At 45.0% G+C, this 25,799-nt stretch overlaps 1 protein-coding gene across 2 annotated transcripts in view; it reads right to left on the minus strand.

Annotated features, from left to right (window-relative positions):
* Positions 1–239: 239 nt before the first annotated feature.
* The window catches only part of LOC133457967 (desmoglein-2-like protein), a 33,848-nt gene continuing 8,288 nt past the window's right edge, over positions 240–25,799 (minus strand). Inside the window, exons 4-14 of one of the 2 annotated variants that reach the window (XM_061737375.1) lie at positions 22,051–22,189; positions 20,073–20,242; positions 19,738–19,872; positions 17,161–17,346; positions 16,285–17,021; positions 11,035–11,177; positions 9,982–10,203; positions 9,561–9,800; positions 8,569–8,702; positions 2,847–3,137; positions 240–2,755 (exon numbers count right to left, since the gene is read on the minus strand). In XM_061737375.1, coding sequence (XP_061593359.1) covers positions 1,118–2,755; positions 2,847–3,137; positions 8,569–8,702; positions 9,561–9,800; positions 9,982–10,203; positions 11,035–11,177; positions 16,285–17,021; positions 17,161–17,346; positions 19,738–19,872; positions 20,073–20,242; positions 22,051–22,189 — 4,035 coding nt within the window. In that variant the 3' untranslated portion in view covers positions 240–1,117. Of the gene's footprint in view, positions 2,756–2,846; positions 3,138–8,568; positions 8,703–9,560; positions 9,801–9,981; positions 10,204–11,034; positions 11,178–16,284; positions 17,022–17,160; positions 17,347–18,804; positions 18,923–19,737; positions 19,873–20,072; positions 20,243–22,050; positions 22,190–25,799 lie in introns of those variants that run through there. The other variant, XM_061737376.1, reaches the window with a different exon arrangement.

The raw sequence follows: 25,799 nt of genomic DNA on the forward strand, positions 1-25,799 counted from the left end.
AAGAGCAGTTGCTGCATAACTGACCCTGACTCACTACAATGATTATGTGGCCAGAAAGACACCGAGTCTGATAACAACACAGACACTTCTTTTTTTTTTTTTTTATATTTTTATCCCGGTTTTTTCCCCATTTTATCACCCAGTGCTCCTACCTAACAGTCCTGTGCATTGCCATCCTCTACCAACCCCGGGAGGGCCCTGCACTGAGCTCAGGTCTCCTCCTACAACAACACAGACACTTCTGAGCTAAGAAGGTCCTGGGTTCGATTCCCGCCGGGGACGCTGTGGGCGCTGAAGTGTTAGTTCCCCCATGACTTCAGTGCCCACACCCTGGGTGGGGTTGGTGAAAGGATCTTTCTGTGTGGAGTTTGCATGTTCTCCCCGTGTTCCCCTGGGTAGCTAATGGGAGCTACCCTCACAAAAACATGCAACAGTCCTGGGCTATAGTGCCCCCTCTGACCGGGGCGCCAGATAGGGTGGGGAGGATCCGGCCGGAATAACGTGATCCTTCCACGCGCTACGTCCGGCCGGAGAAACCCCACCCTGTCTGGTGAAAAGAAGCGGCCTGCTCACTCCTCAGGTTAAGGAGGAGACCTGAGCTCAGTGCAGGGCCCTCCTGGGGTTGGTAGAGGATGGCAATGCCCAGGACTGTTAGGTAGGAGCACTGGGTGATAAAATGGGGGAAAAAACCGGGATAAAAATAATTAAAAAAAAATAAACTTCTGAGGTGATCTGTTTTACTCAGATGGCAGTATAAGTTCATGTTAAGGAAAAATTTAAGCCTACATGCATGAGTTTAAATAGTTCCCGCAGATGCAGAAATCTTCACATAATTGGTGATGACAAATTCCACCCCTACACCCAGACGGAATAGGTTCCTGGATCTCAAGCAACATAGCTTTGGGCCAGAGTAGCACTAGTTTGTCTGTCTCTAATCAGGTTTTTCATTGCATTTGGTTATCTACAACATAGAAAGACACAAGCAATGCACTATAAAAGGCTTGATGCGATATGTAAGCATAGTCAGTAAAACCAAAGACCATTTCAACAGAAACACCTCTTACATCAGAGTTCCTCTCTGATTAACAGAGAGCACCCTGACCACTGTCTTCTTTTGCTAGGATGTTCTACTCACAAGTATTCCATAAAACAAAAAATAAAATAAAACAAAAGATCCTTTTATTGGATTATTTCCTTTAAATCTGATCTGATCAGTCCCGGCTGTACCTACCATAGATATATGGATCCGTGACTGTCCTTCTTTTGGCATTACTGCTACCAAATATCTGAAAAAGGTGTATGCCCCTAAGCCCACTTTCTTTATTTGTCCTAAATACCTTTTCAGTGCAACAACAACCCCTTTTATAGCAAAAGCATGACCTTCAAAGCAATGATACAAAGTCTTCTGGGCTGCCAAGTATAACACCCTCTGAGGGGTAGCAGCCCCTTCATCCAGGATAGCATCTCCAGGCAAAATGCCCTGAGGTGAACCTGGGACTAACATATACTTACCATCAGGATTTGGTCCCATTATTGTCCAGCCTTCCATGGCTACTGAACCCTGGATCCTTGCTGGATTATCAGGCAGCAACACAGTCGGAGTGACTGGACCCACGGGTCCAGTCACTCCGACTGAACTATTAAGAGTTCTGTTAAGAGTTCTTGACCCCTCTGCATTCTGGGTAACAAGCCCTGCAAACACAGTCTGAGTGACTGGACCCATGGGTCCAGCAGAACTATTAAGAGTTCTAGTAAGAGTCCCAGAACCCTCTGCATTCTGGATAACAATCCCTGGAAACACAGTCGGAGTGACTGGACCCATGGGTCCAGCAGAACTATTAAGAGTTCTAGTAAGAGTCCCAGAACCCTCTGCATTTTGGACAACAAGCCCTGGAAACACAGTCGGAGAGACTGGACTCATGGGCCCAGCAGAAATATTAACACTTCTAGAGCCCTCTGCATTCTGGACAACAAGCCCTGGAAGAGGGTTCTGGGTTCCACTGATTACAAGATCAGATGGAACCTGGGGACCATTGACTAGAAACATCCCAGGAAGACTGGTTCCTTGGGAGACAACATAGGACATGGGCTGCAGTACAGGGGTGGTGGTGTAGTAAACTGGCTGCTGTTGCAGTACGACCGTCTGAGGAGCATAAGACAGGTTAGCAGAATGAACAATGTTAGAGGAATGACCGATGTTAGTGACACTGGAGCGAGGAAGGGTCATGGAAGATGAGCCATTGCTCACTGTGTTGAGAGATGATTTAGAGATGTTAGTAACACTGGGGTGAGGAAGTGTCATGGAAGATGAGCCGTTGCTCACTGTGTTGAGAGATGATTTAGAGATGTTAGTAACTCTGGGGTGAGGAAGTGTCATGGAGGATGAGCTGTTGCTCACTGTGTTGAGAGATGATTTAGAGATGTTAGTGGATGATATGACTTTCTCTGTCTTTACTACAGAATGCTTTGCTCCAAGCACCTGCTCAACCCTGGTCTTTGAAACAGGTTTAACAGCATCCACTGTGGTTTTGAAAGCACCTGTTGTTTTAAATGTCTGGGAGGGTTTGGGTGTCGGTGTTGGAGGGAAACAGATCTCAGCCAGAGTCATGAACTTTTCTCCAAGGTCATTGAGGAAGTCCAGATCATGGTCAGACTCCAGGAGGCTGCAGCAGCCCACTGAGCCAGCGGAGGAGCCCTGGCCTTCAAAATCATACTCCAACAGACCGTCTTTCCCTGTCACAGCGAACACTGATTTCTGTTTGGATTGAAAAACAGAGTAAACAATGGTGTGAACATGTTTTTGACAAAGCTGTGGTAACTATCCCCCCCAAAAAACAGTATATAACCTTGGAGTAGTAGTAGCTGAGGAACTCATCAGGAAGGGCGATGTCCTCCTCATAGAGGTTTGTTGACTGTTGTTCACCATACATATGTCTGAATGTAGCAGTGCCATCACCATGGTAAAAATCTGTGGAAAACCTGTAGGCGTTGTCATTGTCCATGAATTGGTGGTTGTAGGTTTGTGTCTTAAAGCTGTCCACCACTGTTGACGAGATGGAGTTGAAATTTAGTCCTTGTGCTGTCCCAATTTTTTGTTGGGTACCCTGTAGAATAGGAACACTTTGGAGAGGCACTTCCTAGAAAGAAAGAGAGAAAAGTAATTTTAGCATCCTCGTTAACTACCCAAGCCATGGCCCTGTTCCTGTTGTATTTCATAGATAAAACATATCTGTACATCACAACAGCTTCCATTGTTCCATTATCTATACCCGCTATATCCTTTGCCGGGTCACGGGGGTCTGCTGGAGCCTATCCCAGCTAATTTTCAGGAAAGAGGCAGGGGTAGACAGGTCGCCAGTCCATCGCAGGGCTACATATATACATACAACCAGACATACTCACACCTACAGGCAATTTAGAATCACCAATTAACCTACTATGCATGTTTTTGGACTGTGGGAGGAAGCTGGAGTACCCGGATGTAACCCACGCAAGCACGGGGAGAACACGCAAACTCCACACAGAAAGACCCTGCAGGGCCTGGGAGTCAAACCGGGACCTTCTTTCTGTGAGGCAACAGTGCTAACCAACAAGCCACCGTGCTGCCCTCACAACAGCTTGGGGTTGCACATTCTGTTTTCCAGTCTACATCATCTACTTTCACAGATCAGAAGAGACAATTTGTATTTTCATGGTATACAAATCGTATTAGGAACTTAACTTAAAAAGTCTGAAGGGTATCGACGAACAACAATATCAATTAAAGCTGCAAACAGCAATGAACAGGCCCTCGCGCGTGCATTTTTCACCAATAAAAGTCAAGGACTCAAAACCGAGTCTGATGACACCACGACTCTCTATGTCAAACCATTCAAAAGTTATGCCAGAAAATAGAGGACTATCAACTATCGACCAATCAGAAGAATGGGCGGGGCTAATTTGCACCAATTAAGGTGAAGGAGTCAAAACCGAGTCCGATGACACCACCCACGACTCTCTATGTCAAACCATTCAAAAGTTATGTCAGAAAGTATGAACTATCAAATATGGACCAATCAGATGAAGGGGGGGCGCCCTTTTTGGCGTTTAGCGTCGCCATGGTAACGCTTTTGAAAGAGAAAAGTAATGCATATCGTTGCAGGATCGAGATGCACATTTTGATGTATAACACACCTGGGTGCGCGTTACGGTTCGGGCGAAGAAGCGGCCGAAGGAATGGCATAAATTGCGCCAAAATTACACAATTAATTCAAAATGGCCGACTTCCTGTTAGGTTTCAGCCATGGCGCCAAGAGACTTTTCTTTAAGTTGCGACATGATACAGGTGTGTACCGATTTTCGTGCATGTACGTCAAACCGTATTGTGGGGCTTGAGGCACGAAGTTTTCTAGGGGGCGCTGTTGAGCCATTAGGCCACGCCCATTAATGCAAACCATTACATATCAAATTTTTCACCAGGCCTGGCTTGTGTGCAAAATTTGGTGACTTTTGGGGCACGTTTAAGGGGGCAAAAAGGCCCTCATTTCGTCGGAAGAAAAACGAGAACGAGGATAACGAGAACAATTCTTACAGATACAATAGGGCCTTTGCACTGTCAGTGCTCGGGCCCTAATTAACGCTGCAAGCAGCGATGAACGGGCCCTCGCGCGTGCAATTTTCACCAATAAAAGTCAAGGACTCAAAACTAAGTCTGATGACACCACCCATGACTCTTTATGCCCTCATTTCGTCTGAAGAAAAATGAGGAAAATAAAAATAAACTACAGATACAATAGAGCCTTCGCACTGTAAGTGCTTGGTCCCTAAAAAAACAAAAACAATTCCTACAGATACAATAGGGCCTTCGCACTGTAAGTGCTCGGGCCCTAACCGGTTTAAAAGGATGATTTTCTATAGATGTCCTTCTTCATTATTTTGTTACAAGGTATTTTGCTTAATGAACTATTTTGAGAGAAGAAGAAGAAAGTGGTACACTTGAAAGTCTTTAGAATCTTATCGCGAATGGAAAGATAGTGTAATAGTATGTAAAAAAGCCATTTGATTATTATTCATCGTTGATAGAGGATAACAAAAGTAACCCATGTTTTCTGTTCAGCACTGTAGCCAGGCTGACAAAGATTCACAACTCTGTTGAGCCGTGCATTCCTGCAGCTCTCAGTAGTGAAGACTTTATGAGCTTATTTAACAGCAAGATAATCAAAATTAGAGAAGATATCAATCAGGCCCACCCGGTAGCGGCTGTGGGCGTTTCTTCAGCTTTAGCGACTTCCTTAGGGTCTGACTTGACTCTAGACTGTTTTGATCCTGTACACCTCCCTGAGCTAACCTCACTCGTCAATAGAGCTAAATCATACTAAATCAGACCGGTCCCGCCTCGGCCACCAGGTCTATGAACGTCTACACTTCAGAGTTGGATCTCGAAAAAGACTTTTGTGAATAAAATGAACAAGAAGCCGTCAGAGTCCCTCTTTCTCTGATTTCCTCCTCCTGACTCGGACGTCTGACTCCCAACCCCCTGATCAATTGGTGGCATGTAGTGTGATGATGTCAGATGCAGCCCGACTCAGTCCGCTTAGAACAGAAAAAGTATCTACTCGGCATGTTAGACCCCTAGTGGGAAAGAACCAAACCGAAGCACCATTAGAAAAGAAAAAGTGTCTGATGAAAACAGACTGTGGGTGGATTTATTTGCTTTCACTGCTGACGAGACTGGTTTGTCAGTATGCTTAATATGTAACGAGAAACTATCAAACAACAAAAAGTCAAATGTCACAAGACATTTCCAGCATAAACATGCAGCCTTTGCTCAAAAATATCCAGATGGAGATGAGTGGAAAAAAAAGCCCTTTCGGAACTGCACTGAAAAAAGTTGACTGGCCACCTCTGGGATAGATGTAAGCATCCTGGGTGTAGTTAACAGAATTTCCCCATGTTTTAAAGTTGAGTGTAACTGTATATTGTAGAAACTCCACGATTTGCAGGGAGGGTACATTAATTTGTTCAGATTCATGTTGGATTAAAATTCTTTTTTTGAGCATGCGACGTAATGACACCCAGTCCAATACACAGTCAGAGCTCAGGGGGCCTGGGCACTAGGCCGGGTAGACCGACGAGAAAGTTCAGGGGGCCGTCCTCGGGGCCAGGCAGACCGACAAGGAAGTTCAGGGGGCTGTCCTCGGGGCCGGGCAGACCGACGAGAAAGTTCAGGGGGCCGTCCTCGGGGCCAGGCAGACCGACAAGGAAGTTCAGGGGGCGGCCCTCGGGGCCGGGTAGACCGACGAGAAAGTTCAGGGGGCCGTCCTCGGGGCCAGGCAGACCAACAAGGAAGTTCAGGGGGCTGTCCTCGGGGCCGGGCAGACCGACGAGGAAGTTCAGGGGGCTGTCCTCGGGGCCGGGCAGACCGACGAGAAAGTTCAGGGGGCCGTCCTCGGGGCCAGGCAGACCGACAAGGAAGTTCAGGGGGCTGTCCTCGGGGCCGGGCAGACCGACGAGAAAGTTCAGGGGGCCGTCCTCGGGGCCAGGCAGACCGACAAGGAAGTTCAGGGGGCTGTCCTCGGGGCCGGGTAGACCGACGAGAAAGTTCAGGGGGCCGTCCTCGGGGCCAGGCAGACCGACAAGGAAGTTCAGGGGGCTGTCCTCGGGGCCGGGCAGACCGACGAGGAAGTTCAGGGGGCCTCGCATTCTTTGCGGAGGGGCTACCTGGTTGATCCTGCCAGTAGCATATGCTTTTCTCAAAGATTAAGCCATGCAAGTACACACGGCCGGGGTGTCGGCTGAAGTGCGTCTGGGACCACCACTAGAACATGGGTAGGTGTGTCCGGGACCACCTCAGGGACAGGGGGGGGGGGGGTTCAGGATCCCCTCAGGAACAGGGATGGGCTGTGGCTGTTGCCCCCGCCGTCGTCGTTTCCCCTGAGGTTGAAAACACCTGGGCCTGCCTCGAGCCAGGCGTGTTCCCCATAAGGGGGGGAACAGACTGGGGGGTATCCAGGACCACCTTGGGAACAGGAAGAGGTGCGTCCAGGACGATTACCGGAACAGGCTGGGGCTGGTCCCTGTCCTCTTCACCATCTTGTGGAAGAACTCCACTCTGTTAGGGTAGAAGAACTCCCACACATCAACAGCCTCTTCTGCTGGGTCCATGAGGGCTGCTCTGTTCTGTTAGGAATGCGGTTGGAGTCGGACCCAGATGTAGGAGAGCAGGAGGCAGGAGTTCCACAAAAAGTGTTTATTTTAACAAAAACAAATAAAAGCGCTGCTGAGCAGGATACCAAAAACCTAGAGCTTAAACAAGAATCAAAGAACTACGAAAAACTTGACGTGGAAACACGGAGGGAGGAAACAGTACGGACCAGCAGGGAGCAGCAGGGAAAGAGAAGACCAAATATACAGAAAGGTTAACGAGACACAGGTGCAGATCATGAGGGCAGATGGGAAACAGGAAGATCAACCCAGAACTCAAACACAAAGACATGAGCTTCAAAATAAAGCCCCAGCAGGCTTTACATTTACGGCCCTTCGGTGATAAGGAATAGAACCCTCATTGGGCATGAACCCCAAACCGCAGGAGCGGCCGCTTGCCGATTTATGGCAGCCTGGACCCAGCTATAAAGAGCAGGCTCCCCCCTTTCTCACTCTCTATTCTCTTTTTTCCTCCTCTCTTGTTCCTAAGGTCTCTTCTACCTCGGACCTGTCCACGGACCCATTTTGTGAGCTGTTAAGAAAGGCCACAGCTCCTATTTTAGCATGAAGAGCTACTAGCTATGGGCCGGCTATCTCCATGATCGTGCCTGAAGAAGCATCTGGAGAAGGCAACCACAGTCTGCTGCGCTGCAACGAGTGACCCGCAAACGTTCTAAGCCCCAGATGAGTCGAACGAGGGACACTTGCATGCCTCGACATGAACGCCTTTGGACCGACCTGGAGCTGAAGGAGGCCCAGCTGCTGTGCCCATGCTGCATCCCCTCATCCACACTGGGATGAGGAGAGCAGGAGAGAGAGAGAGAGAGACGCTCTTTACCAGGATCACCTGCGGAGCGTTACCACCCAGCTGTTCATCAAGGAATGCTGACCGGCCAGACCCAACCACCCTTTTCTTCAATTTTTATTTTTGCCGTTACTACACACATTAGTCAACAGTTGAAGAATGATAATTGTATTAATTGTATTAATATTAATATGTATATTAATATTTTTTGTAGAACTAGGGAAAATCCGACTATATACATGTGTGTGTAAATATACAGTATATATATATATATATATATATATATATATATATATATACATATATATATATAAATAGTATTATTATTAATATTACAGCTGCCCTAGACGACAGATTTTGGACACCCCTGATGTAAAGGGACATCTAAAACCTCCAAGACACTGGTTCTCAAGTACTGACTTTGGAAGCCTCTGTGCTATGTTGTCTTCTACTGATTCTCCCTTTAAAAAACATTCATTGTCAACAATACTGTAATTTAGTGCTTTTGTATATTAAACCTAAAGTAGAAATATTATATTTACTTTAATTTCCATAAAAAGAAAGGTCAAATTCCAACCTACCTGATCCTCTCCTAGTCCTTCAGTGTGATAGGATATCAGATGTTCTTTGGTGTCAAATGGTAGATCAGTGAACTGGTCAGCGAAAACTGTATTTGCTCCTCCACACTGACAGAACAGCAGAAAAAGAGGCAGGACTGCAAGGAGAAGGAAACATTTTAAGCAAATATTTAAATTTTTCCTTTTAGACATAAAAGCAAGAGATCATATAAGATAAAAGAACACAAATCTATGTCACATATACAGTATTTTGCTTGTTAATCAGAGTACTACTTTCTTCAAAAACACAGTTTTTCCGAATTCATGGGCTTAATTTATTTATATATATATATATATATATATATATATATATATATATATATATATATATATAAAATGTGTATTTGGCTGACACATACATATATACACAGTCACATACTATTACAGTCATGAACATTTGTGAGGTAAATAAAATTAATTGTAATTGTTTGATAGATACATACGTGTTTATTAGATACAAAGAAGGTGATTATTACACATTAAGCCTGAATTATGGTTAAACCAACGCAGAGCCGCCCTACGCCGTTGCCGTGACGCCGTCGTGAACCCTTCGGACTTCTCCGTCACTCCATTTCGCCGCGTACCCCCCCAGAGCACTAGTTGATACTTTGTTTAGCTTCCGGCTTTTCCGGTCAGAGTGAATCAAAGAGATAAGGACAACTATTGTGCAAAAAAACAAAACAAAAAAAAAATCACACACACACGAAGAAAAGAGCGCTGAAAGTTCACTACTGCTTCACGAACCGGAACCGGAAATGCGTTGCTACCAAGCAAACCAATCACAGCCCTCTCGGTCTGCGTTGGGTCTGCGTCGCCTCGACGCGTAGTTCCATTTTTTGGGAGGTGCAGGTCAGGCTACGTCGTAGGCTATGGAGAGACTCCCGCGTACCCTACGGCATAGGTTTAACACAGAACCATAATTCAGCCTTTACACTATTCATGAAGGTTGAACTTACACAGCAGTAAGCAGAATGCTGATAGGACCAGGCCGATGACTCCTCCAGAGACCTTAGAGGCCGTGGTTTCTAGTCTGTCTGCCATCACACTGCAGTCCTCTCTTCCCTCACAGGTGCATACGTCCACAGAAAAAACTTCATTGGCTGGACAGGCCAGGCCCTGAGCATCCATCACCTCTATCTGGAGCTCATATGTACCAGGCCACAGCTCCTCCTGAGAATGAAGTGCTACCGTCGTTTCTGGAGACGACATAAAACAGAAATGTCTAACACACGACATACTATCGTTGAAATTCTTGCAGTCACAAGTACCACAGTATAGACATAAAGCCTGTGATTAGACTCTAATGCAGGGGTCACCAATCCACCTCGAGGACCAGGATTGGTGACCCCTGGTCTTAACTATAACAGTTTTTCTTACCATTGATGACTTCTGGATCCCAGGTGCCTTTTGTACCATCAGGTATGATTGTGAATGTGAATGGAGCTGCGTTGGGACTGAAGTCTTCATCAAAACCAGTAACATAGACTGTTTTTTTATCTGAGCACAGGCTGGTGTGTGTGGTGGCCAAAGTAGGACAGTGGTCGTTGGAGTCAGTGACTTGGATGGCTATTGTTCCCGTGGCCGTCTTCGATGGTATATCTGAGAATGAAAACAGATACGTTTGTGAAAAATCTAATAGAAAAATGTGGTCTGGTGTTTCCCAGCCCGGGTCCTCGGGGCACACTGTTATGTTTCCCTGCTTCAGCACACCATGATACCAATAGCTGTGTCATCAACAAAGTTCGCGAGACCTTTGTGACAAGCTAATGGGAACAATTCATTATAATCTGGTGTGCTAAAGCAGGGGAACGTCTAAACCAGGAGTAGGGAACGCTGGTCCTAGAGAGCCGTAGTCTTGCATGTTTTGGATATCTCCTTGCATCAACACACCTGATTCTGATTAATGATCGTCATCAGCTTCTCATTCAGGTCGGTACAAGTGTGTTAGTGACACAATCCTTTGTATCAGGGTGTATCAGGGTGTGGAGAGAAACATCTAAAACAGGGGTAGGCAATTCCGGTCCTCGAGGGCCGGTGTCCTGCATGTTTTAGATGTTTCCCTGCTTTAACACACCTGATTCTAATTAATCATCGTCATCAGCTTGTCATCCAGGGCTGCACAATTCTGTTAATGACACAGGTACTTTTATCACGGTGTGCTGAAGCAGGGTAACATCTAAAACATGCAGGACACCGGCCCTCGAGGACCGGAATTCCCTACCCCTGATCTAAACATGCAGGACTGCAGCTCTCTAGGACCAGGGTTCCCTACCCCTGTTTTAGATGCTACCCTGCTCTCTGAATTTCTTATGCAACTCATGAATGTACAGTTGACAAATCATTAGTAGGAAAAACAAAAGCGCTTTATATACGGTACAATTTGATATAAAAGATGAGAAAGGAATATTTGATTTTGAGAAAGATGTTTACCTTTGGTCATGGCCAGAATTTTGGCAATGTAGACACCGTTTACCAAGAAGGGTGACTCTCGGTCTGGAGCCTTGTTGAGTTTAATTTCAGCTGTGTCTTCATCAACAGTAAACCAGTTGTCTGGATCAAAGGCTTTGGCATAACTGGAACAATAAAGAATAAAAAGAGTAACAATTTGGAGAGTGTTTTTTTCTTTTCTTTTTTGAATACAAGCTGTGTTTAAAGGAGCATGAGGCTCCTTTTAAGAAATGAGATTCGTTAGCGCCACCCTTCGCCACGACGGCCGTCGGGGGTACTGCAGCCAACAGTGAAGCCGGCACGGGAGAACGGGGAGAACGCGCATGCAGCGTCATGTGACGTCACATCCGCAGGACAGCGCGGGAAATTCCGCCCCAGCACTGCAGCACATTTTGCAGCACACAGCCTGTTCAAGGCAACGGAGAGATACACTAGAGGGCTCATTCTTTTTGGTTTGGAACGCTTCATCTGACATTATTACTAGAAAACTTAAAACATATACGAATTATTTTCATAAATCCTGCCTCCATCCTGCCTCAAGCTCCTTTAAGGTATTTGTTTATAACAGGGGTGGCCAACCCTGGTCCTCGAGAGCCACACTCCTGCACGTTTTAGATGTTACCCTGCTTCAGCACACCTGATTCTAATTAATGGTCCTAAGCATCAAGGTCTGCACAATTCTGTTGATGATAAAGTTACTTGTATCACGGTATGTTGAAGCTGGGTAACATCTGAAACATGCAGGAATGCGGCCCTCGGAAAACTGTATTTCCGACAAGGCAATGTTTAAATTCATCCATCCAAAAGGGGAAAAAAGAAGTGTTGTTCTAGTACGCAAGTGTTTCCAAACCCTGGTCCTCGAGTGCCACTGTCCTGCATGTTTTAGATCAGGGGTGTCGAACTCCAGTCCTCGAGGGCCGGTGTCCTGCATGTTTTAGATGTCTCCTTGCATCAACACACCTGATTCAAATTAATGGTCGTCACCAGCTTGTCATCAAGGTCTGGACAGCTCTGCAGCTACTTTTATCATGGTGTGCTGAAGCAGGGAAACATCTAAAACATGCAGGATTGGGCCCTCGAGGACTGGATCCCGACACCTCTGTTTTAGATATTACCCTGCTTCAGCACACCGTGATACAAGTGGCTGAGTCATCAACAGAATTGTGCAGGCCTTGATGACATGTTAATTAGGACCATTCATTAGAATCAAGTGTGATGATGAATGGAAACATCTAAAACAGGGGTTGTCAGTTCCGGTCCTTGGGCCTCCCTGTCCTCCATGTTTTAGATGTTGCCTTGCATCAACACACCTGATTCTAATTAATGGTCCTCATTAGTTTGTCATCGAGGTCTGTACAACTCTGTTGATGACACAGCTCCTTGTATCTCGGTGTGCTGAAGCAGGGTAACATCGAACAAGCAGGACAGTGGGCCTCGAGGACCAGGGTTGGGAAACACTGGTGGACAACTCTTTTGGTGACACAGCTACTTTTATCACAATGTGATGAAGCAGGGAAACATCTAAACATGTTGGATAGGGGCCCTCGAGGACCAGGGTTGGCCACTCCTGTTTTATAACATTTTGTGAAATGCAAACATCTAAAACAGGGGTCACCAACCCTGGTCCTTGGGGGCCCATGGTTGTGCATGTTTTTTCGATCAGTGGTGTTCACTCTTGGTCCTCGACAAGCACTGTCCGGCATGTTTACCTTGTCACCAAAGGAACTATGCAAGCCTTGATGACAAATTGGCGACGACCACTAATTAGAATTAGGTGTGTTAAGGCAGGGAAACATCGGAAACATGCTGGACAGCAGCTCTCGAGGACCAGGAATGAAGACCACTGTTTTAGAATGCTACCCTCCTTCAGCATACAACTGGCTAGTTTCCACACTAGTGTCATTGACAGAGTGGTGCAGACATTGCCCTCAAGTTCGTGATGACTATTAATTAGAATCAGGTTATGCTTATGTATAGCAACATTGAAAACATGCAGGACAGTGGGCACTGAGGACCAGGGTTGGGGACCACTGCTCAAGAGCACCTATTCACCATGTTTTAGATCAGGGATGGGCAACTTCGGTTCTCAGGGGCTGCAGTCCTACATGTTTTAGTTCTTTCCCTGCTTTCAACACAGCTAATTCTGATCAATGGTTCTCACCCGCTTGTCATGAAGGTCTGCACAAGTCTGTTAATGACACAGTTATTTGTATAAGGATGTGGGGAAGCAGGGAAACATTAAAACAGTGGTCTTCAACCCTGGTCCTCGAGATCTACTGTCCTGCATGTTTTAAGCTACTTTCACATAGAACATGGCACACCGCCGGGGTGGCGCTGAATCGGGTCGGCGCAGGTGGGAGCAGAGTCGGTGGCGAGTGGGCGCAGACTTGGCGCAGAGCAGCGAGTTGCAAGTTGCTTGGCGACCGAAAAAAGGTTTTCCGGTCTGGCGCCGTTTTCCCACTCGTTTGGATGTACAGTAGCTACAGCTCGGTTTGCAAAATGCATCTGTCCCTGCTTTAAAGAAAAGCCCTGGCTTTAGTTCTTCTTCTGAGGAGGAGGAGAAGAGCAGCAGCAGCAAGGAGGGGATGGGTCCATGAAATCCTCATGAGAAGACAGGATTTGGGGGAATGCACAACTACCAGCATGCACCCTACACTGGATAAAAGTGCCAATAGGCTGGGGGGGGGGGGGGGGTGATTTAAAGCCCCAGATAAACTTGCTGTTGGGGCTTGCGTTCGCGTCCGTTCATGTCCGTTTGCATGCACCACCAACTGCAATGTCGCTCGCGTAGTACGCGAGGAGAGCGCGTGGTACCGGCGGTAACCGATAGGGGGCAGTAAGCAGAGCAACAGTTGGAAAAGTGATCAAATATTTAGAAGTAGCGGTAGTAGCCCTCGCAGGCGGTGGGTTGCCTCCTCCTACTTCTCCCCTCTGTGGGGATGCCGGTGGCCTGGGTTCCGGGCTCTTCCGTGTCGGCCTCTGGTCTCGCGGGTGGCGGGGTTGCTCCCCCCCCTCCCCCACTATAGATACACTTCAGGTGGAGCTTTGTTTGGTTTATTACACACACACACACACACACACACACACACACACACACACACACACACACACACACACACACACACACACAGGTAGCGGTAGCGATAGCTTAGCTCAGATCTCAAGATTTAGGTCGATTGCTGTTATTGTTCTGGTTGGCTCCGTGCCGGTTTCGTGCTTTGTTTGTGTTTTTTTTGTTGCAGATTTCCAGTGCTTGACGTGTGTCTCCGTGTGTTCCTGCTTCCTGGATTGGCAGTGGAGGTCGTCACCCCCCCCCCCCCCCCCCCCCCAAAAAAAAAAAAAAAAAAAACACTGGGTTTGTATGTGTATATTTATGTATGTGTACGCATATGTGTGCGTATATATATGTATATATATTAAATATAGTAATAATGCACACATATACACTTTTGGTTTCTACCGTCATGGTATCAATCAATAATATGTGTGCAGACAAGGTAAAAAAAAAAAAAAAAAAAAAGATACTGCATATCAGCCCAGTTACACCACTGCTGTCAGTGTTGCTCTTCCATCAGGTATTTTGTTAGTTCTTTCCAGCTCGTTTGACTGTTTAAAATCCACCACAGTAAAATTTGTGCTCTCACAACAGTTTCTTTGCTCTTTGCCCTTACCCCCACCTGGGCCTCTCTGATCACATCTGCATCATGCTGGTCCCTGTCCACCACCCCCCACTACGAAGCTCCAAACCCACACAGAAAACCATCTCTGTGTGGCCCAATGACGGAGACTTTGTACTGCAGGACTGCTTTGATTGTACAGACTGGCAGGTCTTTAGATGAAGACTGATGACTGGCACTTGTGCGGAGTGTCATGTGCTACCCGAACCAGAAACCCTGGCTGAATGCAGAACTCTGTTCACTACTGAAGGCCAGGGATCCCCCCTTCAGGTCCGGAGACACACAGAGACTCAAGCCCCTTTCACATAGAACGTGCAAAGCGGCGACCACCGCCGGCTTTCCCATTCATTGTGTATATGCTACCGCGGTGCAAGAGCGGTCCGCTCTGCCGCCGAGCTCGGTGGCGCGTAAGAGGGCACCTACCACGGCGTTGCGCCACGCCTGCCTGCGCCTAAATTGAAAATGTTTTAATTTCACCGCGCTGTGACGACATCTCGGCGCGTCCAATAGGAGAGAATGTGGTGGAGTGTGAAAAAACTTGCAGGTTGGTGATCAGAGACGATCAAGATGGAGGAAAAAATTATCTTGGCTGTGAGTATGTGTGAGGAGCTGGTGGATACAAGACTGCAGGCCTATCGTGACCTCAATAACCCCCCCCCCCCCCCCCCTCTGGTCATCCCGCTTCTGCTTCCACATGCCTGTTTGGATGTCTGCTGTGTGCTTCCTGACGTCCCCGACCCCCCAGTCTGGCTTCCGGTAGGAGGGTCCCCCCTTATGAGCCTGGTCCTGCTCAAGGTTTTTTCCCTCCTAAAGGGGAGTTTTTCTTGCCACTGTTTGGCTTAAGGTTTTTCTCCCACTAGGGGAGTTTTTACCTGCCATTGTTTATGTAATAATTGCTCGGGGGTTTATGTTCTGGGTCGCTGGAAAGCGCCTAGAGACAACTTTTGTTGTATTAGACGCTATATAAATAAAATTGAATTGAATAAAAAGGGACAAAAGTGGAGAGAAATCTCCCAGAATTTGGACATGCCAGGTGTATTTAAAAATGGAACGACTCTGTATTCCCCCTAATCCTGTCTTGCCATGAGGATTTCATGGACACATACCCTCCTTGCTGCTGCTGCTCGTTTCCTCCTCCTCAGAAGAAGAACTAAAGCCAGGGCTTTTCTTTGAAGCAGAGACAGATACGTATATGTGAAAGCAGCTTCAGGAGGGCTAGGAGAGAACTGACTGCAGGCCTAAGCCACATACGCAGAGACGATTCAGGGACATTTCTCTTAAATCAGTCTGCTAGGCACTAACTCCGAGCGTGTTAAAGGGAGAGTTTTTCCTTTGCAGTCAGCTGGTGTTGCTCGAGGGGATCAGGGATTGTATCAAAGAAAGGTTTTGATGCAAGCTGATGGTTTCATTAGCAGAACAATGATTATTTTATTGGCTTTGTATTAACTGGACTAATTTGGAAAGATTAAAACTGTATTGTTGAAGTGCCTTGAGACAACATTTCCTTGATTTGGTGCTATATAAATAAAGGTGAAGTAAATTGAATTTAACTTACTTGACATCTTCCGCTGGTTTTCCTGTATCTGGATTAGTAGCAGCAAACACAGTGAGGGTGCCATTTTCTGGTAACTCATCTGGGTCCTCAGACACAGGAACGTTCTTGGTGCTGGGAAGGAATGCTGGACCTTCTGGAACATTATTCACTGATATCTTAATAGGATAGCTTTTGGCTGGTTTTTTGGGTTTCGGCTTTTTTCCTGGTCCTGGTTTGACGCCTGGCTTAAGTCCAACACCCACTCCAGGTCCAACTCCAGGTCCAACTCCAGGTGCAACTCCAACCCCAACACCAGGTCCAACACCAGGTCCAACTCCGACTCCAGCACCAGCACCAGTAGCAGGCCCACCACCAGGATTAACCCCAACTCCAGGACCAGGTCCTCCTTGAGGTTTAAGTCCTGCATCTAGTCCGACATCGACCCCAGCATCCAGGTCCACGTCTAAATCTACTCCCACGTCTACCCCCACATCCACATCTACTCCCACGTCTACCCCCACATCCAGATCTACTCCCACGTTTACCCCCACATCCACATCTACTCCCACGTCTACCCCCACATCCACATCTACTCCAGCACCAGCTCCAGCACCAACACCAACACCAACACCAGCACCAGCACCAGCACCAGCCTGAACATCCACATCCATCAGTAGAGGACCCCCCTTTGCAAAAGGAGCCACATTCTTAACGAGCAGGCCAAGCTCGAGATTTTGTAGTTCTTCAAAATCCACTGCCTAATTTGGTCCAGATGCATGACAGATGAAATTGAAAGTGAAATAAGGAAAAGGAAACAGGAATAGGAAGAAAACAGCCAAATATGTTACAAAAAAACACATAATAAATGATTAAAATTCACATGTAAAACTGAAATACCTTGATCAGCTTCAGGATGCCCTCGTTGGTTTCTTTGTCCGTCTCAATGGAGAACAGATTGTCCTCATTTCCTTTGGCAATTTCAAAGACAGTCAGCCAGTTGTCTGTGTGTTCAAGGTCTTTGTCCAGAGCTTTGATCCTCATCACAACAACATCAGCAACATTTTCATCCACTGAGCCACTGTACTGCAGAAAACAAAACACAAAACACAAAGATGTAAAGAAGTAACATGTTGGTCAACTTATATATATATATATATATATATATATATACTTGTATATATATATATATTATGTGTTTGGATCAAGCCAGAGGTTGTACATTTGATGCTTATACCCGATTAGAACCTGTATGGATGAGTTATAATAATTTCCTGGCCAGATTCAGTGGAGAGGAGATGCTGCATGTTAATCTCACTAGGTCAGTATTTTGCAGTCAATTGATTTTTCCTGATACACACTATGCCAGAGTTTTCCAACCCCGGTCATCAGAGTACATTGTCCTACATGTTTAAAATGCAACCTGGTTTCAGCATTCATGACATAAATTGAAAGTTGTCATCAAGATCTTCACAACTCTGTTGGTGACACAGCTACTTTTATCACAGTGTATTGAAGGAGGATAGCATCAAAAACCCTGGTCCTAGAGCAGGAGTGGGCAATCCTGGTCCTAGAGGGCCGCAGTCCTGCATGTTTTACATACTACCCTGCTTCAGCACACTGTGACACAAGGAGCTGTGTCAACAACAGAGCTGTCCAGACAAGCTGGTGACGAGCGTTAATCGGAATCAGGTGTTGGGCCACAGTCCTATGTGAACATGGGAAGCCTTAATTTGAACTTTAGCCTGGGATATACTTGCTGTGGTGTAGGTTCACGTCCGTTCGCGTGCACCACCAACCGCAACGTCGCTCGCCTAGTACGCGCGGAGAGCACGTCGTACCGGCGGTGACCGATAGGGGGCAGTAAGCAGAGCAACAGTTGGAAACGTGAATAAATATTTAGTAGCAGCGGTAGTAGCAGTAACATATTAGATGATACCATTGGATGATGTAGGAGATTATAACATTGCTTTGGTTGCAATCTCGGCAAAGGAAACGGCGCCGGCGACCTCCGCATCGTCACTTGTGGCCAGCTGTATCTGACCGGGACCAGCGCCACTAGCAGCCACAGCAAGAACTGCAGGTCGCGTACGCGCTAAGTGTCTTTTTGGGAACGTGCACGTCAACGCGTCAAATGAACGCAGGATACGCGTGGCGGCCATGAAGCGTACACGTACGCGGTCTGAACTGCAAGTATATGGACCCCAAACCACAGGAGGGGCCGCAGTTGCAGCCTGGGCCCAGCTATGAAGAGCAGGCTCCCCCCTCTTTCTTTGTCTTTTCTCTTTTTTTCTTTCTTGCTCTCTTGCTCCCAGGGTCTCTTCTACCTCGGACCTGTCCACGGTCCCATGGAGTTCTCTGTGAACTATGAAGAAGGCCACAGCTCCTATTTTAGCATGAAGAGCTACTAGCTATGGGCCGGCCTCCTCCATGATCGTGACCAAAGAAGCGTCTGTCTGGAGAGTGATCCACGAATGTTCTGAGCCCCAGATGAGCCGAATGAGGGACCCTTGCATGCTTCGACGTGAACGCCTTTGGACCGACCTGGAGCTGAAGGAGGCCCAGCTGCTGTACCCATGCTGCACCACTCATCTACACTGAGATGAGGAGAGCAGGAGAGAGAGAGCCGCTCTTTATCAGGATCACCTGCGGAGTGTAACCACCCAGCTGTTCACCGAGGAACTCTGACCGGTCAGACCAAACCACCTTTTTCTTCAAATACAAACATCCACGTAAGAGGCTGTTTTGTGTCTGGACAGAGAAACATAGTTAACACATGTAACAAGTTTAGTTGCGTTGTAAGCTGGACCGTTGATCCTGTCACAACTGTTTATTAGTTTAAGTGTGTTTGTTTATTTTATCGTTTGTCTACTGTTGCATCCACGTTGCTGGATCTTGATCACATGTTCTTCCACAACAGAAAAAAAAGCCCTTCCTCATATCCCAGTTGAATAACCAGAGCGCACGTGCAAATTTAGTTTCACATTGGTGCATCTCTGTGTGGGAAACATCAGAAGAACTTAAATTATTCTAGTGTCCTGGATTTTACTTTTCTTCTCTCATTCTCTCCTCTTGTTCTATTCCATTTTTACCTATGGTTGAGGTTATTTGATGCCTTCTCACTTGGACTAAACTTTAGGAAAACCCTGTTCAGTCCTGGCTTGTCCTGCATCCATAGTAAACTAAAGTTGGTGGGTAGTTATTTTGTGCATTTTCATATATTTTTTATTTCAAGTAATATCAAATAGTTGTTTATCGATAAAGATAATGAACAGAAAGACAGCGGAACATTGTCACCTCTGTTATGGACTGTGGTAGATTGCAATATATAATCAAATCTGTGTGACTTAATCAAATTACACATCAGGTTTTATTATCTTCTGACATCAGTTTCTTCCATCCAATTTTAGTTTCTGATGCAAAGTCCCACACTGCTATTGCTGTATGGATATTTACAAGTTTAGGCCTATTCTTTACCTCAGATTTTTCCAGAGTGGGAATGTTGTCATTTATATCTAGGACCTTTATCTCCACGGTCCCTGTCCCTGTTAGACCTCCTGGTCCTCCTCCCATATCAGTTCCCATTATGACCAGTTTGTAGAAGTCATATGTCTGTCAGAGTAAAAGAACAAGCAAAACTCAACAATTTTCCTCCTGTGATCTTTAGCAGAAAAGATCTGATGTCAGTCATATACCATAGTGTTTTATTTTCAAGGTGAAAAAGTAGCACAGGCCTAAATGAGCTTTTGATAATATTTTTTTACTGAAAAGTTGAAGCATATGTGCAGTGTCAGGTGTGCAGTCAGCATTACCTCTCTGTCCAGAGTGGGCTCTTTTACATATAGTTTTCCTGTCTTTTTATCTAAAGTGAACATGTGACCGGTTCCCTTTGGCTCCTGACTGATGATTTTGTATGCGATCTCTGAATTAATCGTTCCAGGTTCATCAGCATCTTTACCTTCAATCTGCATAACAAAAGTTCCTGCAACATATCACACAATCAATCAAGCAAATAAAAATTAAAGGAGCAGGTATGTGGGAAAACAGGATAAAGTGATGTCAGAGAAGGGGAAGGTGATTAGTTTGACGTAAATACTAGTGGGGGGACTCGATTAAAAAAATTAATCTAATTAATTAGAGGCTTTGTAATTAATTAATTGCAATTAATCGCTTATCAATATTTGACACGAGAAGCAACATTTTTCAATTTAAATGGATTTTTATATATGACTGAATCATTGAATTGACACATAAATGAGCTTAAACAACAAAATTGTGTTTATTTTGATAACTGAGTGTTAACATAAAGTGCAATATGAATAATAGGAATATGATTGCATTGTCCACAAGGCATAAACTTAAATTCAAGTTAGCTATATTCAAGCTTTTTCAGGACTTTTTGTAAAGTTTTTATGTTTTAAACACATTTGTTTTTGTTTAGTAAAATTAAAAAACAGCCATTTCAAGTACATTCCAGAAAAGTGGAAACTGAACATGGCAAAATAGTTAAAATATCCTTGGCATAAAATAAACAGACCAACAGTTAAACATAAAGTGCCCTTTCTACCATAAATGGTTTTGAAAAACAACAGAAACAGAAATGATCCATCAACTGATGACAGCCCTCCTATTCTGCCGTTGTCCTGAGCAAAAAGTCTTTGCAACATAGGCCACAACAGTTTGATCAACATTAGTGTGACTTAACAGTAACAACCAACCCTTTTATCTAGGTTTCCACTCCGTAGTTTTTTAAAACTAAAATTTCTGCCCACCGAACCAGCAACGACTTCCCATGGGTTTGGGTTTCCATTGTTGTTTCTCGTGTTGAGTACTGTGCATCAGTATTATGGGTTATTTATATCGGGAACTGCAATGAGTGCAATGAGAAACATTCCGCACTGTTTGGAGTGCAAAAGTAAATTGCGATTAAATGCGTTATTTTTTTTTTGTCGCGTTATTTTTCTGTAATTAATTAATCGTAATTAAGACGATAAAGTGCCAGCCCTAGTAAATACATTTGAACGTGTTCTGGCAGGACTGGGATCTGACCCGCCCTGTTGCTGTTATAGGCCAGTGGTCTTCAATTCTGGTCCTCAGGGCCGCCTGTCCTGCATGTTTTAGAATCTAAAACATGCAGGACAGGGGGCCCTGAGGATTAAAATTAAGAAACACTGGTTTAATCAATGTGGGCAAATGGAGAGGGATACACTTAGGTCAGCAGAAAAGTCAAAAGTCAAACGTAATTTGTTAATCGTCACATAGCCTTCAGAGCTTGACGAATGATCAAACACTTGTTAGTCATTCATATATGATTGCATTATGATAACTTAAAAAGCAAAATGTGTCACAACTGGATTGGTTCAAACCAACATAGTTCACATTTAAATTGTACCGCAGTTTTCAGGAAACAGCCAGCTTCAGATGTTTGTTTTTTCTTTTTTAGTTTAGTTTAGTTTATTTTCGGTCATGACACAAAAAAATAAATAAATAAAAAACCAAGAATAAAACTGACAACAAGAAAACGTTCAATTGTTCAAAGAAAACATAACAAAAAAGTTTCCAGTATACAAATAACATCTAGACCGAAAAAGGGGTAGGCTGAAGCAAAGCTTATTATTTGCCTACCCTAGTTAACGTCATTTGTTAACTTAAGCCTTAAGGATGCATCGTACTACATTAGTTGATTTATAACGTTCATGTTGAATTGAAATGTCCTGGGGCAACATAGTGACACACCTGGTGGCCCCTGCTGAACAACATGCAATATAAGTGTTTTAAGCTGAGCCCTACCTTTTTTGCTTGTCTCTGTAATATTCCCAGAGTGCAGCTCGAAGAAAGGAGGGTTGTCATTCTGATCCAGGACATTGATAATCAGGGGAATGTCATCCTCTGCTGTGGTCCCATCCAGAAATCTAGCAGTGCCTTTTAGCTGCAGGGATTAGAAGAGTTATGACACATGTGACTGTTTTCAGAAATAATAATAATATTAAAGCTGCAAGCAGCGATGAACGGGTCCTCGCATGTGAAATTTTCACCAATAAAGGTCAAGGACTCAAAACCGAGTCCGATGACACCACCGTCTTCAGGCCTGGACATTTAGCAGATGACACCAGCCATGACTCTCTATGTCAAACCATTCAAAAGTCATGGCAGAAAGTAGGAACTATCAGATATCGACCAATCAGATGAAGGGGCAGGGCTAATTTGCACCAAATATGGTCAAGGACTCAAACCCATGTCCGATGACACCACCCACAACTCTGTATGTTAAACCATTCAAAAGTTATGGCAGAAAATAGGATCTATCAAATATTGACCAATCAGAAGAAGGGGCGGGGCTATTTCAGGCCAATGAAGGTCAAGTACTCAATACCGAGTCCGATGACACCACCCACATGTCTTTATCACAACCCGTTCAAAAGTTATGGCAGAGAATAGGGACTATCAAATATTGACCAATCAGATGAAGGGGGGGCGCGCTTTTTGGTGTCTAGCGTCGTCACGGTAACACTTTTGAAAGAGAAAAGTAATGCGCATAGTCGCAGGGTGGAGACGCACATTTTGATGTATAACACACCTGGGTGCACGTTACGGTTCGGGCGGTATTAATTGCCGAAGGAATGGCATAAATTGCGCCAAAATTACACGATTAATTAAAAATGGCCGACTTCCTGTTCGGTTTCGGCCATGGCGCCAAGAGACTTTTCTTTAAGTTACGAATGATACAGGTGTGTAGCGATTTTCGTGCATGTACATCAAAAAGTATTGTGGGGCTTGAGGCACAAAGTTTTCTAGAGGGCGCTGTTGAGCCATTAGGCCACGCCCATTAATGTAAACCATTAAAGCCAGGCCTGGCTTGCATGTAAAATTTGGTGACTTTTGGGGCACGTTTAGGGGGGCAAAAAGGCCCTAATTTCGTCGGAAGAAAAATAAAAATGAGGAAAATAACGAGAACATCTCCTACGGAGCATTGCTGCGGAGCTTCCAACAGCTAAAGCTCTCATCATACACACAGGAGCACTTGATGTTGTGAAGCAACAATCGGAGGTATTAAAGCAAGACTTCACTGATCAGGGGCCTCATTTATAAAGCTTGCTTGCGCACAAAACAGGGCTTGAAAGATGTGCAAGCCACCTTCTACGCAAAGGTTGGGATTTAAAAAGAAAAAACTAACCGAAAAATGTGCGTATCTCTACGCCAACCCTGACCCTCACGCAGGAACAGTCTTAAGATATGGGGAACTGGCGACGCAGGCGGTGAGCTGGTGAAATGGAGCCAGATTCATGTCATACTCTTAATGTCATCACATATCAGACTTATAGATCCATATACACCCAAGCCGGTGTTCTGCCGAGGTGTCCTACCTGAGTGGTTTAAATCTTACTTGCAAGATAGGGCCTTTTTTGTGTCAATTGGGAACCATGAGTCTGAGAGAACCAAGATCACATGTGGGGTTCCTCAAGGGGCCATTCTCGGACCGCTTCTATTCAACATCTATTTGCTACCCCTAGCTCATATTATGGAACATCATAACATTTCCATTATGCCGATGACAAACAACTCTATATTTCAGTGTCACCACATGACTACAGTCCCCTACTCTCATTGAGTAACTGTATTCACCAAATCAATGAGTGGATGTGCCAGAATTTTCTCCAGCTAAATGCAGAAAAGACAGAGGTGATAATTTTTGGCCCTAAAAATGAAATGGAAAAGATCAGCGCTCACCTTGGCTCCATGTCATTGAGAGCTACAAATCAAGCCAGAAATCTGGGTGTAATTATTGACTCAGACCTGAACTTCAACAGCCATCTAAAGTTTATCACCAAATCTGCCTACTACCACCTAAAAAACATTGCTAGAATTAAGGGGATTCTGTCTAAACAAGACATGGAAAAACGTATTCATGCATTCATTTTCAGTAGGTTGGATTATTGCAATGGCATCTTTACAGGCTTTAACAAGAAATCTATCAGGCAGCTGCAGCTGATCCAGAACGCTGCCGCCAGAGTCCTTACAAACACCAGGAAACTGGACCATATCACACCGGTCATGAAATCACTACACTGGCTTCCAGTGAGTCAAAGGATAAAATCCTACTGCTGGTCTACAAAGCACTGAATGGTCTTGGACCAAAATACATGCTTGATCTGTTAGTTCCTATGAAGCGTCGTGTTGACGATGGACGCCAAAAAGTGTGCCCCCCCTTCATCTGATTGGACCATATTTGATAGTTCCTACTTTCTGCCATAACTTTTGAATGGTATGACATACAGAGTCGTGGGTGGTTTCATCGGACCCGGTTTTGAGTCCTTGAACATAATTGGTGCAAATTAGCCCCGCCCCTTCTTCTGATTGGTCGATATTTGATAGATCCTATTTTCTGGCATAACTTTTGAATGGTTTGACATAGAGAGTCGTGGCTGGTGTCATCTGACTCGGTTTTGAGGACTTGACCTTCATTGGCATTAATTAGCCCCGCCCCGTCTTCTGGTTGGTCGATATGTGATAGTTCCTATTTTCTGCAATAACCTTTTGAATGGTTTGACATAAAGACTCATGGGTGGTGTCATCGGACTTAGTTTTGAGTCCTTGACTTCTATTGGTGAAAATTGCACGCCTGAGGGCCCGTTCATCGCTGCTTGCAGCTTTAATTATTATTATTATTATTATTATTATTATTATTATTATAAACAGTAGTGCGTAACTTTTTTGAAACCACTTGTGATGTTTCTCAAAAAATATTATTTGATCTGACTAAATTAAATGTCATTCTATTTATAGATACACTTCTATCTATTATACAAGTATACAAGTCATATCTAGATCAGGGAGGGGCACCTTCAATCTTTGAGGATCATTAGCCATGTTTTGGTTATTTACCTTCATTGGTACACTTGATTCAAATTACCATTCATCACCAACTTGTCATCAAGGTCTGGAGAACTCTGTTGTTGACACTGCCCCTTGTATCATGGTGTGCTGAAGCAGGGTAGCGTCTCTGAAACATGTAAGACTGCAGTCCCCAAGGACCGAAGTTGCCCATCCCTGATCTAGGTATTTTCCAGAGACCCAGAACATGACCCCAAGCATCAATTACATAAACAGTAGCAGGACAAAACTCCCCTTTATGATGATTAAAACTTTGGTCAGGACCTCCTGGATCATAAGCAGGGTGCACTCACAGTCCTGGTGAGAATGGACATCCACACAGATGGTCATGATCCCAGTAAAGAAAATTCAGTGCGGTTACATGCACATCTAAATCTCTAAATCAAGCTATTGGCAACAATCTAGCTAAAGATTCAATTGGAATTTCTGAGAAATCCAAGTATTCATGCGCAAGAAGATAATCGATTATTGAATGAGGTGCGTTTGACTCCATGATGCTAGGTTGCGCCACACGAACTTTCGCATTGACGTTCTTCCGGTTAGTTCTTTGTTGTTCCTATTCTTCTTCTCCTACTCTGATGATCTCTGGCTTTTGTGGTGTCGTCACTTCTGGAAGGGGGAGTCCATCACTAGCTCGACTAAGCGTG

The sequence above is a fragment of the Cololabis saira genome, chromosome 13 (genome assembly GCF_033807715.1).
Source record: "Cololabis saira isolate AMF1-May2022 chromosome 13, fColSai1.1, whole genome shotgun sequence".
Lineage (NCBI taxonomy): Eukaryota > Metazoa > Chordata > Actinopteri > Beloniformes > Belonidae > Cololabis > Cololabis saira.